Source organism: Bombus vosnesenskii, unplaced genomic scaffold, assembly GCF_011952255.1.
Source record: "Bombus vosnesenskii isolate JDL3184/JDL3185 unplaced genomic scaffold, Bvos_JDL3184-5_v1.1 scf7180000013272, whole genome shotgun sequence".
Classification (NCBI taxonomy): Eukaryota; Metazoa; Arthropoda; class Insecta; order Hymenoptera; family Apidae; genus Bombus; species Bombus vosnesenskii.
Window position 1 is genome coordinate 2864063 of NW_022882930.1, and position 14264 is coordinate 2878326.

Sequence of the window (14264 nt, forward strand, 5' to 3'; positions counted from 1 at the left end):
AAGCTTTATACGTATGGCTTGAAAACTTTCTATATAACTTTTTAAAGAAACGTATGAAGTTTTACGATCTTTGTTTTTTTAAATATAATATATCCTTCTCTCTTGCTGAAACGAATTTCTCTATCCGTGTAATATCGAAAAAGATACGGAAAGAAAAGAAAATTTTGTTCGAAATCTTACCGATTACAAAGATCCCTATTAATCGAACAATGCCGAACTCCATGTTATTATAATTGAGAAGGACGTTGGCTAAGTGAGCCGCGAGGAGGGCGTAAACACCACCGCTTGCGCCAACAAGGTACACGTCCGTGTCGAACACCGAAGTACCCAGAGAACCTGCAAACATAAAAAGAAAATTCATTTCTCGTATCAAATTATGCATGTTACGGTAAAAATGTTATATTGAAACACCTATCACTGTTAGCCTCTCATTGTTTGAAACAAACACCGATAAAGATTAGTTTTCAAGAACAACGGTGTTACGACCGTTCGCGGAGAGACGCGGTCGCGAGGAAAACGCGTCAGCGAGAGGCGTAAATTCTCGCTACGATTCGTTGAATCGACGCCGCGAAGTAGTCGTTCCCCTGTTTCGGTTAAGATAACAGAGGTGGTTGAATGAATATGACACAGTAGAGTAAGTTATATTTCACCGTTTATTCCAACAACTTAGGCAACGAAGACAATTACGCTGGTGCGTATGTACGAGATGAATGAGTGACTGATCTGCGGGTGTGTATACCCGGTGGAAGGATGTTGACCGTTCGAAGGATGTAAAACTGCATGTCCCACTGTCTTGGGAGACGATGCTGTGTCGGAGGAAAGCTAAGGATGGGTGTGTCTAGCGCACGGGACCATCGGATTTGTTGGTGCCGATGTTAGTTAAGAGAGTGAGGGAAATAGGCTTCGTTGTTAATTGGTTAAACGGAGGGTCTTAACCGCCCTCGAGAGAAAGTGGTTAGTGGGAGGAAAGTTGCAGCGTACGTGAGAAAAACTAAATTTCCCTCGTCAAACCGTGGTAGACAATAGTCTTTGGAAATTCTTCGGAAACAGACGTTTGTTTGGTTTGAAGGACCTTTACTAGGAAATCTATGAGATTTATGGAAGGTACTTGAGACTGTTGAGGGTACGCAATGAGTATCCGAAGACATCTGGTTGCCATCTTGCCCGCGGTGTGTGGCCTGGGCTAGGTAGAGTGTTACGCGACGTAACAACGGATATTTGCATCTCCTTGTAACGTTAATATTATATTTTCTCTTGAAATCCTAGATACGTTATAAAGAAATTTCCATGATATTTATAAAATAAGGAGTCGATGGAATTTCATAAAAAGAACAAACAAATGGAAGACTACTACCATTATTTGTTCTTTTCTATTTGCTGACACGAACTTGTTTTCCTTCAACATCTTGAAATCAATCTTAAAAATTAAAATGCTTGAAAATCTTGAAGATTCTACAAACTGTTTCGTCTCGTGTATAACAAATTTAACACTTTCGCGAAACAAGTTGGCATGCACGTTACTGCACAAGTGTATTCTATTGTAGCAAGTTACACGGTGTAACAAAAGACCGCACGTCGTCGTTTCGCATGCGTGCGAAGCAACAGATGTTTCCGAGTAGGAAGCCGAAGGAAGAGCCGACAGTGGAAAACTGTGCTGTAGACAGCCAACTTACGACTAGTTTCGTCACTAAAATTTATAGTTTCAGGATGTTTACTCGGGACCATAATGATGATTAATATCGGAATGTTCTCGCGTCATTTCTTCTAATACGACGAAATTATTCAGGAAAAGGAAATTTTCAGTGGAAGATATCGTTCTACGTTTACTAATGTTAAAAACCTCTAGACGAGAAACGATAGTTTACAAACGAAATCGTTAAATGTCGACGAGAAATAGACGCATTTATTGAAGAATCAAAGGGATCATCCACGTGGAAAATCTAACAGTGGATGCTTTATACCTCGAGTATGCCATCGCTCTAAAATTAGTAGTATAACACGGTGATAGTCAGACGTGGCGGAACGATCATATAGAAGCACTTCGCTTCATTTCTATCGTCCGGGCATGACTCTGGATAGGAGATTGACATGGAAACAACGCATCACAGACAAATCGAAGCAACTCAAGGCTAAACTTACAAAATTTTACTGGTTCATTGGCCGTCGCTCCAACTTAAACACTCAGAGCAAAATAATGCTATATAAAAGCCATACTAAAACCTGTTTGGACCTATGGGATCCAACTATGGGGAACAGCGAGTAACTCCAACATAGAAATCCTTCAACGATCTCAATAAAAAACACTAAGATCCTTAATAGATGCACCTTGGTATGTCACCAACGAAACAATCCACCGCGACCTCAAGATACCCACAGTCAGAGAAAAAATATACAAGTTCAGAAGCAGATATAACACAAGAGTCAACAACCATTAGTCACCCAACTACTTGACACGACGAACCAGATCCGCAGATTAAAAAGAAAATACCCTTTAGATCGAAGCATTAGATTCAACTAGAACCAACATAATATAAGTTATTATAAACCAAGTTATTGTACCATGCCAAATGAAGTTATTTAAAATTCTCAACGAGAATTGATTGTAAATAGTCTACCAAATAAAAAAGAAAAAAATTTCTATCGTGTTTGAAAGTTTCTTTGTCATCTCCAACACTAAAATACTTTCCCATTATCTTTACAGAACTCACGTATCTCTGTAATATTTATTTTTATGTATTATTTTGTGTATTATCTTTTTCGATCGTCTTATAGGTCAAGTGTACCGTCGTTCTAAAATCAGTAGTATACTACCGCGCTAGTCAGACATCGCGAACACGTCGTAAACAAACCATTTCTAGAAACTCTTCGCTTTATCTGTATCAGAAAATCAGTTGGAAAAAATCTGTCGGTGAAAGTCTGCCGGCGGTGGGAACGAGAGAGCGGACGAAGTAGTGGCCGAAGAAGTAGACAATTCTCCAGGTCCAGACCATTACAGCCTGCAACAGTTTGTCCGCAGAAATTATACTTCTTAACTTAAGAGCGAAAATAAACGAAAATTGGACAAAAAATAGAAATCTTCGTGCAAACCACGACCAACAACAATACGAAGCGACTTTTTCAAGAAGATTCTTATTCTACCAAGACACGACCAAGTCGTAATCTCAAGAATCCTAATGGGCCACGCGAAACTCGCTCGCCAATATCTTCTCAACAAAGAAGAATGTCCAACCTGCGAACTGTGCGAAGTTCATCCGACAGTAGAGCACATTATCATTCATCGCAGAAGACACGTCATGAATAGACAACGATTCAGCGTAAGATCCAGCTTGAGAGACGATTTAAAGGACAATGAACCGACCCAAAATCTACCGCGCTGCCTAAAACATACCAAACTGTACAACAAATTGTAAAGTTCGTTATTGAGTCGTTAATAACCAAGGCAAATGCAACGTCGATGCAACAATAAGAGTAATTGAAATAAAATCAATTTTCTCCTGATGCTAAAATATCGGAATATTCGATCGACCACGGGGATTAACAAACGTGCAATTATCTCATCCGCGAAACTTTTGGCTTTACGTACTATCCGACAATAATCTACTTCGTTCTACGGAACAACTTTAGAATTTAATTATAAAATTATTTACTAAGCTATTAATTTCACCTGCACTGCTCCTGTGTTAGTCTAGTTCGATTGTGAAGCATATAGGGAGAGAAAGAGAGAGAGAGAGAGAGAAAGAGAGAGAGAGAGAGAAAGGGAGAGAAAGGGAAAGAGAAAGAAAGGGACAGACAGAGAGAATAGTAGCAGTAGTGGTAGTAATTAGCGAGTGACCTGTATCGTTCTGGGAGCTCCATAGGGTAGTGGCTCTGCTCACCACCATAAACCTCGTAAACTACCTGTGCATAGAGTTTCCTCCGGTTGGAAATCGGATATGTGTTTCTACCTTGGCAAGGAAACGTTCGCTTCACATCAGACTGGTTACTATCCGTATTAAGCAAATTACTTATCTCTAATGAATCGACTAACTATAACCGAGTTCCATAGAAATTAACAATTTACGTATTACATACGTCCGGCGAAAGAATCGGGTTTCATCGGGGAATTCGAGTTGGGGAACTTTATTCTTCGAAGGATAGTGCACGTTCGTATTGAATTATCGTACGGCTTCTATCGCTACGTATAATCCCTTATGGAGTTGAAGGTTGGAAGAGAAAGCGCAAATCGTTCGAGGAATTTAGTTTCAAAGCGTAACTTTAGAGACGAGAAGAAAGATAATAAAATGAACGTTGAGATAACTTTTTACGATGTAAATAAAATAACAGAGATAATGTGCGAGAAGGAAAATATTAAGAATTACGAATCCATCATCGAAGTTTCTTAAAATTATCGAAAATTAGAAATTACAACGAAATCTTACGTCGACGAAAATTATGTCTGCTTCTGCTTAGAATTAATAAAAGCTGTAATAAGACAAATATGCGATTATTGCAACGTTAAACAAGCTGATCTGTGTCGCTTTGAAATCTTATTTAAAACAAAGACAAAGCGAAATGCTGCACGTTAAGACGAACAGAGACAAACGAATATTAATCCTTGGCTGTTTATCACGGTATCAAAATTCAGAAAGGGTCGTTACCATTAATCAACAGACTGTTAACGCTGCTAATAATGATAAAATAGTAAATACGATGGTAGTAACAACGGCTGGTTATAATTTACGGTATGTTATCATGCTACATCTGAATATAGATAACTCTATTAAAATTAAGTTCCCGTAACAGGTACCGTGGTTGGATCCCGTCAGATGAGATGACTGGAGTTTGTCCAGCCACTATTACTGAGAGAACGCCACCATAAAAATTGTCTATCCTTTGGGCTCCGCGAATCTTCAAGCTTAATAATGGTAAGATTAATTTCTTCGTATGAAATTCCACGTTACTCGACGTTAACGTTAATAAGAAAAATATCATTTGTATTTTGGCATTTTTACACTCGTACTTCTAACAGTCTGAAAGTCGATAAACTTTGCTCTCGTTAATTACTAAAGACAAGATTGTCGAGTTTCGTGGATTATAGAATCTTAAATTAGAATAGATCCGGATATCGTACCTTCGAATATAAACGTACTGAAATGTTACCATATCCGAGGAAGCCGCGGGATATTAAAAGACGTTTGAAAATAACGTTTCATTCTATCAATGAAGTCGATGGGCGTCGATGCTCGTCAATTTTATTTTTACGCGCTCGAGGTATTATATATTATTAAACGACTTTTATATTTCCTCGCCTTCTTCGTCTACTTTTTATTTTTTTTTTTTTTTTTTCGCAATAATAGTTCTTGGACCTGAAACACGTGCAACAGGTGCAAAGTATCAACTACGAGCGCCGCAACCAATAGCAAAAAAAAAAGTATGAAGAGTGTCGGTACTTGGATCGTCCTATGGGGACTCTGCACACACGTGCAACGTCCACGATTGTATTATCGGTTTTCCGTCCAATAGAAAAATTGATAAGTCCAACAGTTTGTTAAGCAGACTATAGAGATACATTAATCTAATGATATGTTAATATACGCGAGACATATATCGTAACATTCAGATGTTCGAAATCATTTAAGTAATCTTTTTGGTAGTAAAAGGCGATTTTAACGCAACATCTTACGAAAGAGAAATTTTTACTTACGACATTCTTTTACTTACGGATCTGCAAAGTAAATTATATACTTATACGTGTAAAGACTAAAACTGATCTAACTTGAGTAATTAATTTGTCTTTATTATCTATCAGCTCGATAATTATACGAGTTTAACTATTTAACGATTATAGAAGTTTATAGCAGACAAAATTAAAAATACACATAAATTGAAAAAAGAGGAAATTCGCTGGAGCACTAGTTTCGTTTAAAACCACGTAATCGGAAGATACGTCTAAACGATAGAAAAAAATGAACCGTAGTATGAAACACCGTGCTAACGCTAACACTAACTAATGATACGAAGAAACGAACGTAGCAGAAACAGCGAGTTCTTCTCGTTGCAATTCGCTCGTTTTCACCAGGGCACCCAACGAATCCTATTACCGAATCTGTAAAAGGGAAACGTTTGAAAATTTTCTTACGCGTACCACTCCACCGTCTCAAGGATCCGTGGCTGCATTCAGCCGGAGAACTGTGATACCGAGAGGAAAAATGCTGGGTAAAAGCGGGATGGAATAAAGAGGAGAAGGAGTTGCAAAGACAGCCGATGCGTCTCGTATTGCTCGGCAGGAGAAAATAGAGCGCGCATTTAGAAGGCGAGTGCAAGCACGTCGATGCATTCGTAAAGAGGGACACGGAGGTAATGGAAGCCGAGAGCTGGGGTCCGGAAACCTGGGAACCAACCCGGAACCTGCATGCCCGATTCCGCCGCAAGAACGATATATTTTAACCTTCAATGAAAATTCCACGAGAATGCGTCTGATTAAACTGGAAGGAAATTTAAATCCACTTTTATTTAATAGAATGGGAATTGATTTTATTGTGATCGATTCGATCGACGATGGATTATCGATTTTGTCCATTAAAGCGCTAAACGCTAATGCAGTTGGTTCTAAGTTGGGTCTGAGACATTTTTACCTTATTCGTGGGCGTTATCGATACTTCATCCATCAACGATCGAGTTAAGTCAAGTGGTTGATTAATTAAGCGCAGTAATTGTGTAAAAATAATTGTGTATTACAACAATACATACACGTTATGGATACACATCGTAGATCGGTGGCACGAAGAAGAAGTTGCACGATTTGAGAAGAGATACTTAGTCACAGTGCCATGGAATATTTCAAATTCTTCGAAGTTCGTGAAATTATAGAACGTAGATGGAAGAGGAGATACTAAGGAAAAAGTTATAGGAAATTTTCCGAATTGCTTTTCGCCGTGTGAATTCAATGGAATTCAATAACGTAAAGTGAGTGGGAAGAAGTTACAAATGAGTCTCTTATCCTCTTCCTGCTGATTCTACGGACTAAGTCAGAATGTGTAGAGTGTGAGCATATTTCCCTCTTATCGTTGTTTCCTGGGCTCGTGGCGAATCGACGGGGACAAGGAAACGAAGTAGTTTTCGAAGTTTGCGGGAGAAGGGTGAAACCAGTGGCACGTAAACAGTCTATAGTCTATGGCTCTGGGGAAAACGAAAGGAGAATGTATTGGCTGCCGTCCGGGACTCCTGATCTAACTGCTCGTAATAAGAAAGAGTAGCAATAGAGGGAAACTGTATTTTAGAGATGTCGAGGTAGTATATAGCGAATAATTTTCTAGTCTCAATAAAAATTGAAGTATTTGTCTTTCGGCGTGAAGGATTTTTGTAGCAGGCACTAAGAAATTAATAAAATAGCTCGGTATCTGCGTTTAGGTTTTTGAATTCAATAAAAGAAAGATTAAAAACGGGGACAGAAGGACGCGAGTCGAGGGAACGTTAACGCGTTTTGTTACGAGGCTTGTACAAATCACTTTCATCGCGAAATCTGTCATTGTCGTTGTGTTAAATAAGTAGCTAGCGAACGAAGGGATATATTTTTAATGTATTTTGAATTAAAAAAAAAGTAAATAAGTAAATTGCAAACAGCAGGAAAGAACAGAAAGCATTGAAATTAAAAATATTCCGCAGCAAGAAAAATGATCGCTTAATCTTTCTAAAAACCAGAGATACCTGGTAGAAAGAAATATAAAAACGTAAAAATAATAGAAATTTTTATTCCATTAAAAACGGGTAGACCAGTTTGGAATAACATAGCATAATATACCTAGCTATTCATATTCTCCCACCATCTATCTTGCAATACGCTCATTTTACCGCACCGAATGTCAAAATTCTAAACTGTATTGTACGCGTATAAGCCAGATGCGACCAGGATTACGAAAGTGATATTAAAGAGGAGCGGAATAAACGGAGGCTGAATACGAAGGGAATTTTCGATGGTGTTAGGTCGTTATCGAAACAACACACACCGAATATTGTTCATCTTCTATAAGCCCCCTTTTCTCTGTTTCTCTTCCACCTTGCACGAGTCTTCCACCTTCAACGTCGTTGTTTCTTTTTCGTCTTTTCATTGTTCCATTTACCCCGCTTAATTCTCATCCATTTCGCGCGAAACTTTTCCACGTTTTTTGGATTATTTTATCGGCTCCACCATTCGCCCATCCTATTTTCTTTTCGTGCTTTTTAATAAACTTTTATATCGTTTGCTCTATCCGACATTCTTTTTCTTTACGCTTTACGCTTCACTCCAGCATATTACATTTCATTGCTATAATAATGGAATATTGTTTTCTACTAACTGTACGCCAATTTAACTACATATTCTTGTTAGTTTTCTCATCTACGGTTTTTCTATCCAAATAAACTCTTCATCCCTCGCTATTTCTCCCATGCTATTCTATTTTCTCGGTTCGTTAGTTCGTCTCGAAGCTCTCCTTTTTAGTTGCTCGTGTCACTTTCCACGGACATGTGTTGTTACTATTTAAATTTAATAATCTTAATTAGTTTATCGTAAACGTTTGAGCAGCAACAAGGAGACAGCTTCGATGTTTAAATCGCATTTAAGCAATAGATAACCGTTTCATATCCAAAAACGCAAAAATTTATTACTACGAATATCGTTTGACTATGAACTTGTAGAACGTTTAAAAAAGCGACTCGACTCGATTGATTTTGAGTTGATATTCGTTGGCTCTAGCTTCTTATCGCAGCAGCTTCTTTATTACATTTTAGCAATTAATTCGATGTTACATAACAATAGCACATAACGTATTTTACGTAGTATCTGTTTTTAAATTCGTAATTCTACTCTGCTCGACGAATGATACACATAAGACGAGCGTATAATAAAAAGGAATACGGTATTGACATGGAAGTATGAAGCGCGAGTTACAATGACTCCTCCTCTATCTTTAAACAAACACGGCACAGAGAAAAGGTAGCTCGCAACAGAAGATGAAAAACAGCGGTTGCACCGGAGAAAGAAAATAAAATCTACTCGATACGTCGGACTTTCTTCTCCAGTTTCCTGTGCGCAAGTTTATGCCGTTGCTTGGAATTTTCAATTTTACGCTTCCTGATGAGCAAATATCCGAAGTACGATGGAAAATCGATGATGGCGTTCTCCTGGCAGAAAATAGCATAGAGATTCGCCAGCTACTATACAACTGCCACGGTATTATGTATGAAACGCGTTTTGCGGAAGCCTCCAAGCAAACAAGCTTACTTCGAAACTGGATTTTTTTACGATCTACGAAATTTAAAATTCCAAGCTGATCATTCGTCGTTACGATAAAATATTTCTAATTTGACAATTATTCGCTGAATACGATTGCAACCTTATCTTTTTTTATCACAACGTCGTAAAGTTTTACCGCGTTTTCCATTATTAAACGTTTATTTCGTCTAAGCAACTTAAATAAATATCGTAGAAAGTTCAGGGGAAAAGTTCCGAGAGAATTTACGTCTGAACGTAGAATCGATGACGAATTACTCGGTAAAATGCTAGATCCTTATTAAACGAAAATTTCCTATTCTCTGCCTCCACGAATACATTTTTTAATCGTATTACGAACGTACGTATTATGAATTGTATTTTTGCAAAATTCATTACTATTTGTCAGAGTGATACGGCCAGGTAGTGTGAAACGAAAATAAACGAATTGAAATAATAACGAACACCGATAGCGATAATTAGTATCGGTTGATTAAAAATTCATTATTCGAGCGTATCCCTTTAAGGATAATGAAGCCATCGGGTAAAAGCATGGAAATTATTTTTCGCATTACTCTCGTGTTAATATTATAAATATGACAAAAAATTATGTATGCACAAACGGAACAAAGTAACATTCCAACGGACCCTGCTTTAAAATATTACCGACGATATTTGCAATTCATGAGCATGTATTACACACATCGTAGGGGACCGTAAAAACGAATACGAAGGAGGGAGAGGGAATGGAAACGACGAAACTGCGGAGGAGATTAAAAAGCTCGATAAAATTAACACGAAACGGTAAGGATGACAGGGATAGAAAAAAAAATTGATCAAATCAACGGGAGCATCGACCAGAATAAAGAACAATAGCGCACGCAAACCGAAAGAAGAAAAAGAGGAGGAATACTACGGAACAAATAGAATGGCATAGGTCGAACGAATGCCTGAAAATCCAATAAAAGAGAAAAGAAGCAAAAAGAGAAAAAAGAAAGAAAAGACAAAGACAAAGGATGAAATAGTGTACAACGATTCGTTGAGAAAAAAAGATGAACAAAAGAGAAATAGGGAGGGAGGGAGGGGGGGGAGAGAGAGAGAGAGAGAGGAAGTAGAAGAACGAAAAAGCGGTCGATTTTCCGCGTTTTAAATCAAAATTTAGAATCTTTCGAATTTTTCTCGCGATCTCTACTTCGAGCAAATTATATTTCGCTTTTCTAACAGAGAACAAAGAGGCCATAAACAAAGATCTTTACGATATTAATTTCCAAAGTTAGTTTCTTTAGAGCTTTTAAGATTGCTAAAATATCTTTACTATACGATTGAGATCGGCACGTACCATATTTTGCAATTTTTCCAATACGGTTCGCTTTAAAAACAGGCTCGATATTCTTTGAAATAAATGGCTGCCTTTTTTTTTTTTTTTTAACCAGCGAACGACGATAGAAAAATTTGATCGACGCGTTCCATTTGAACCGCAAATTAATATCACGAGAATATTACGTTGAAAAATTTAATGAACACGTCGAAACGTACCTTGGTTAACGATAGAAACATCACGATCACGGTCAAGCCATATAACGCGTATAACCATTAAAAATAATAACAATAATAAAAAAGAATGAAAACAACGAAATACGTTTCTAAAAACTGAGATCGTCTGATAATTCCACAAAGGATATAACCTAACAAACACGAAGATGGTACCCCGCTGGGGGTAGCCACCCACATGTTATATTATTATACCACTAAGCTATAATATTTTACCGAATGTCCTACTGGACAAATTGTAAAATTTAAACAAAGAAATAAAAAAAAAATCTAATAATTCCATCGACGTTGAATTCAATTTGGAAAAGTCTATTACATCAAAAGCGAAACGGTACCTGCTGCACGATGAGAAAAGAGGGTGATCGAACAGTCGTCTAAAGGGAGACGAGGGTGAAAATTAGCGAAAAGGTAAGCTGGAGGGCAAATAACGGGCACTGAAGGGTTTCGAGGAAGGGAAAGGCTAGACAGACGGCCGTCTAGCATCGGGGATACCGTGGTCTCTCGTTGTGCATGCAAAATGCATCACGCATACGGGAACGTTCCGCGACGACATGCAGATACCGTCGTATAATTGTCCGTGTCACGCAATCGGCACGGCGCCGGTGATTCTGCGACACGAAGTCTCGCTGCCAATTCGAAAGCGGGGCCGTTGACGGAACGAATGAAATTACGTGGAAATTAAGCCGGTTTATCTCGAAATTATTCTCTCGTCATCGCTTTCTTTCCATCTTTCTAAGAATTTCGAATTTCTTTCTTCCATCGACCGGAACTTTCTGGCGCCTCGAGCTTCTTGCACAATTATCTAATACCGTGTTAGTTATTAACGAAACTGTACAAGTTGCAAGTTAGATGTTACGATACGATATCGATAAATTTTCTTGGGTAACGAGACGAACGAACATCTTTGAGTATTTGCCATTATCTTTATATCTAATCTTCGATTATCGCGTTTGGGGTAAGAGCGCAAAATTATAGTTGGTAACCTATGACGAAGTTGTAGTTTAACGAGTCGCTCGGTGGATAAATGATAAACGGTTTGTTGCTGGCGAAATCTCAAATCCTAGTGCGCTTTAAAATCATCGAAAAAAGTGGTTTATATAGTATAATTAATTCAATAAAGGAGGTGTTCTCGCAGGCTAAAAAACATTCAATTCTGAAAGCAATGACAGGAAAGCACGTAGTTAAGTCGTTTGAAAAATTCAAGAAAGCTACCCGGAAAGCTATATTTTACAGTTTCTATGTAAAGTACCTCTCTATATATAATCTTCATTCTAAAAATTATTCAGAATAATTAAATTATGTGAGCGATCGTACGTTAGACGATAATTAAATTTCATCTATGAATGCATGAAGTGCAAAAAACCTGCAAATTGATCGATCGTAAAAAAGAGTAAGTGAAAAAGGAAAAAAAAAAAGGGAAGAGAGAAGCGAGGTAAAGGCGATAGATGCCGTTGCACTTGCTTAGTTACAATCGCATTACATCGGCGCGACCGCGATGCATACGAAGTAATCTTGTCGCGGTGGCCTCAGACAAGCTGTCGCCGCCTCCTGTTCACATGGAAAGCTACGAAGGCTCCGGAGAAAGCCAGTAGGGACGACTACTTCAGAGGGGACCTTCCGAGAAAAGACGAACGAGGAACGGTGCCGCTTTATTCTCATTACGCGATTCAATATTCCGAGGTAACCTTCTCGCCTGGTCTATGATTAAGCGAAGCTGCAAAATGAAAATTTCGATAGCTCTGTCCTGTCTGATAAATCCAGCCTTTTTTCCCCTTTCTTGATCGATGTAAATTGAGACGTGGAAAATTGGACGAGCCTCGAAGCGCGAATAGACGTAAACACGTAAGAAGTTTTCTTTGTTAAAACGAGATTGGAATTTATCGTTGAATTTACGATCTATACAGGATCTCGACTTCTTGTTTCTTGTATGGTTGGATATGCGTTATAACGTAGCTGTAAAATACAGCTTTCCGGACAACTTTCTCAAATTATAGGTTTACAGCGTTAGCGTAGATCGTTTTTTTTTCTTTTTACATAAGAGAAACAAGTTTGGTATGTGACAAAAGCGCGCGTTTCTATATCACTTTCGTATTTCCGTCGTATTGTTTTCGAAAGGTTAAACAATTTCCAGAAAACAGGACACGAACAACCAGTCGATTTTAATCGTTCGTAACAAACTTGGCATTTTCATCAAAACTAACTATGCGAAAGATACGACGAAACAAACGAAATACGTACGAATGTCTAATTCCATCGCGTCCATATGGTCCATCCAATTACACGTCCTTTTTCGCAACTCCAAAAATCCGCCGCCAAAAAATCTTTCCTCGTTCGCTGTTACCCGTTCCTCTGTTCATTTCTCTCTCGTAATTCCGAGTCACCACAGTTGGTTTCGTTTCCAGTTTCCGGGCAAAGCGGAACGTTACGATCCCCCGGCATCTACGTTGTCCGATGTATCCCGGACCTCCCAGCGGGAGTTTATTATTCATGCGCCCTATTTTGCAACGTTTTACTTTCATGACTGCTAATAACCCGGGATCCGAGTCTAATCGAATTTATGCAAATGGCAATTAGGTTTACACGAATGTGCGGCCCTTGCTTCTCGTCCTGATACGTGTACCAACGGTACACGCGTTTCTACGGATATACACGGATACACGAGAAACGCGCGTGCCTCCCTTTTCTCTCTCACTCTCTCTCTCTTTCTCTCTCTCTCTCTCACTCTTTCTTCAACCCTCTCTACGTGCTTTACACGCGACAGGGACGAAATAATGGAAAGAGAGAGGAAGAAGAAGAGAGTGAGCGAACGAGAATGGCGACGCAACATGCTCGGAAAGGGTGACAGAGGGGAAACGAGGGATGATCGGAGGGTGGTGAGATGGAGGGGGAGGGGAGAGTAAAAACACGTTCCATGCTGGAAAATCCCGAAACACGGCAAATGGAAAGAGGGACAAATTGTGTTACAGAGAAGAAATAGAGTCGCGCGGCCTGGCAGTTGCAGCTGCGCTTGCAACGGCATTTATATGGGTGAGAATCGCCGAGTGATTTAAATTCAGGAATATTGTTGCCAGCATTCTGTAGCATTACTGCATTACATGCCGGCGCATAATCGCGCGTGCAGCTATCGACAAGCCTCGGCTTGGCGAATGCTCGGCGCGTTAAATGCACTTGGACCGAGGCTCTCGTTTAATCGCATTTTGTTGACAACGGATAACGTTCTCTCGTCGTTTCCTTCCTTTTATTCTCTCCACGCATTCGCTGCCTCTCTTTACATCTATTTTTCGTTCGTTTGCTTCGATTCGAACGATGTGCCGTTCGACATGCTTGTTCTCTACCTGTAGACGCGTAATTACGATTATTTCCGAATTGGTGCGCACGATACCATTTAAATAGTTAGTTTAAGATATCGTGTTTGATAAAGCTCGGACTCTTTGAGAATGGGTTAGTCGACTTTTAGCGATTAAGAGGCTGGTCTCGAGATGTA

The 14264-nt window shown here is 39.0% G+C and overlaps 1 protein-coding gene across 3 annotated transcripts in view; it reads right to left on the minus strand.

Moving 5' to 3' along the window:
• LOC117231538 (protein rhomboid) overlaps positions 1 to 14264 on the minus strand; it is a 496275-nt gene that overhangs the window by 5775 nt on the left and 476236 nt on the right. For all 3 annotated transcript variants that reach the window (XM_033490074.1, XM_033490073.1, XM_033490075.1), the window contains one exon: positions 181 to 336. In XM_033490074.1, the coding sequence (XP_033345965.1) occupies positions 181 to 336 (156 nt within the window). The remainder of the gene's footprint in view (positions 1 to 180; positions 337 to 14264) is intronic.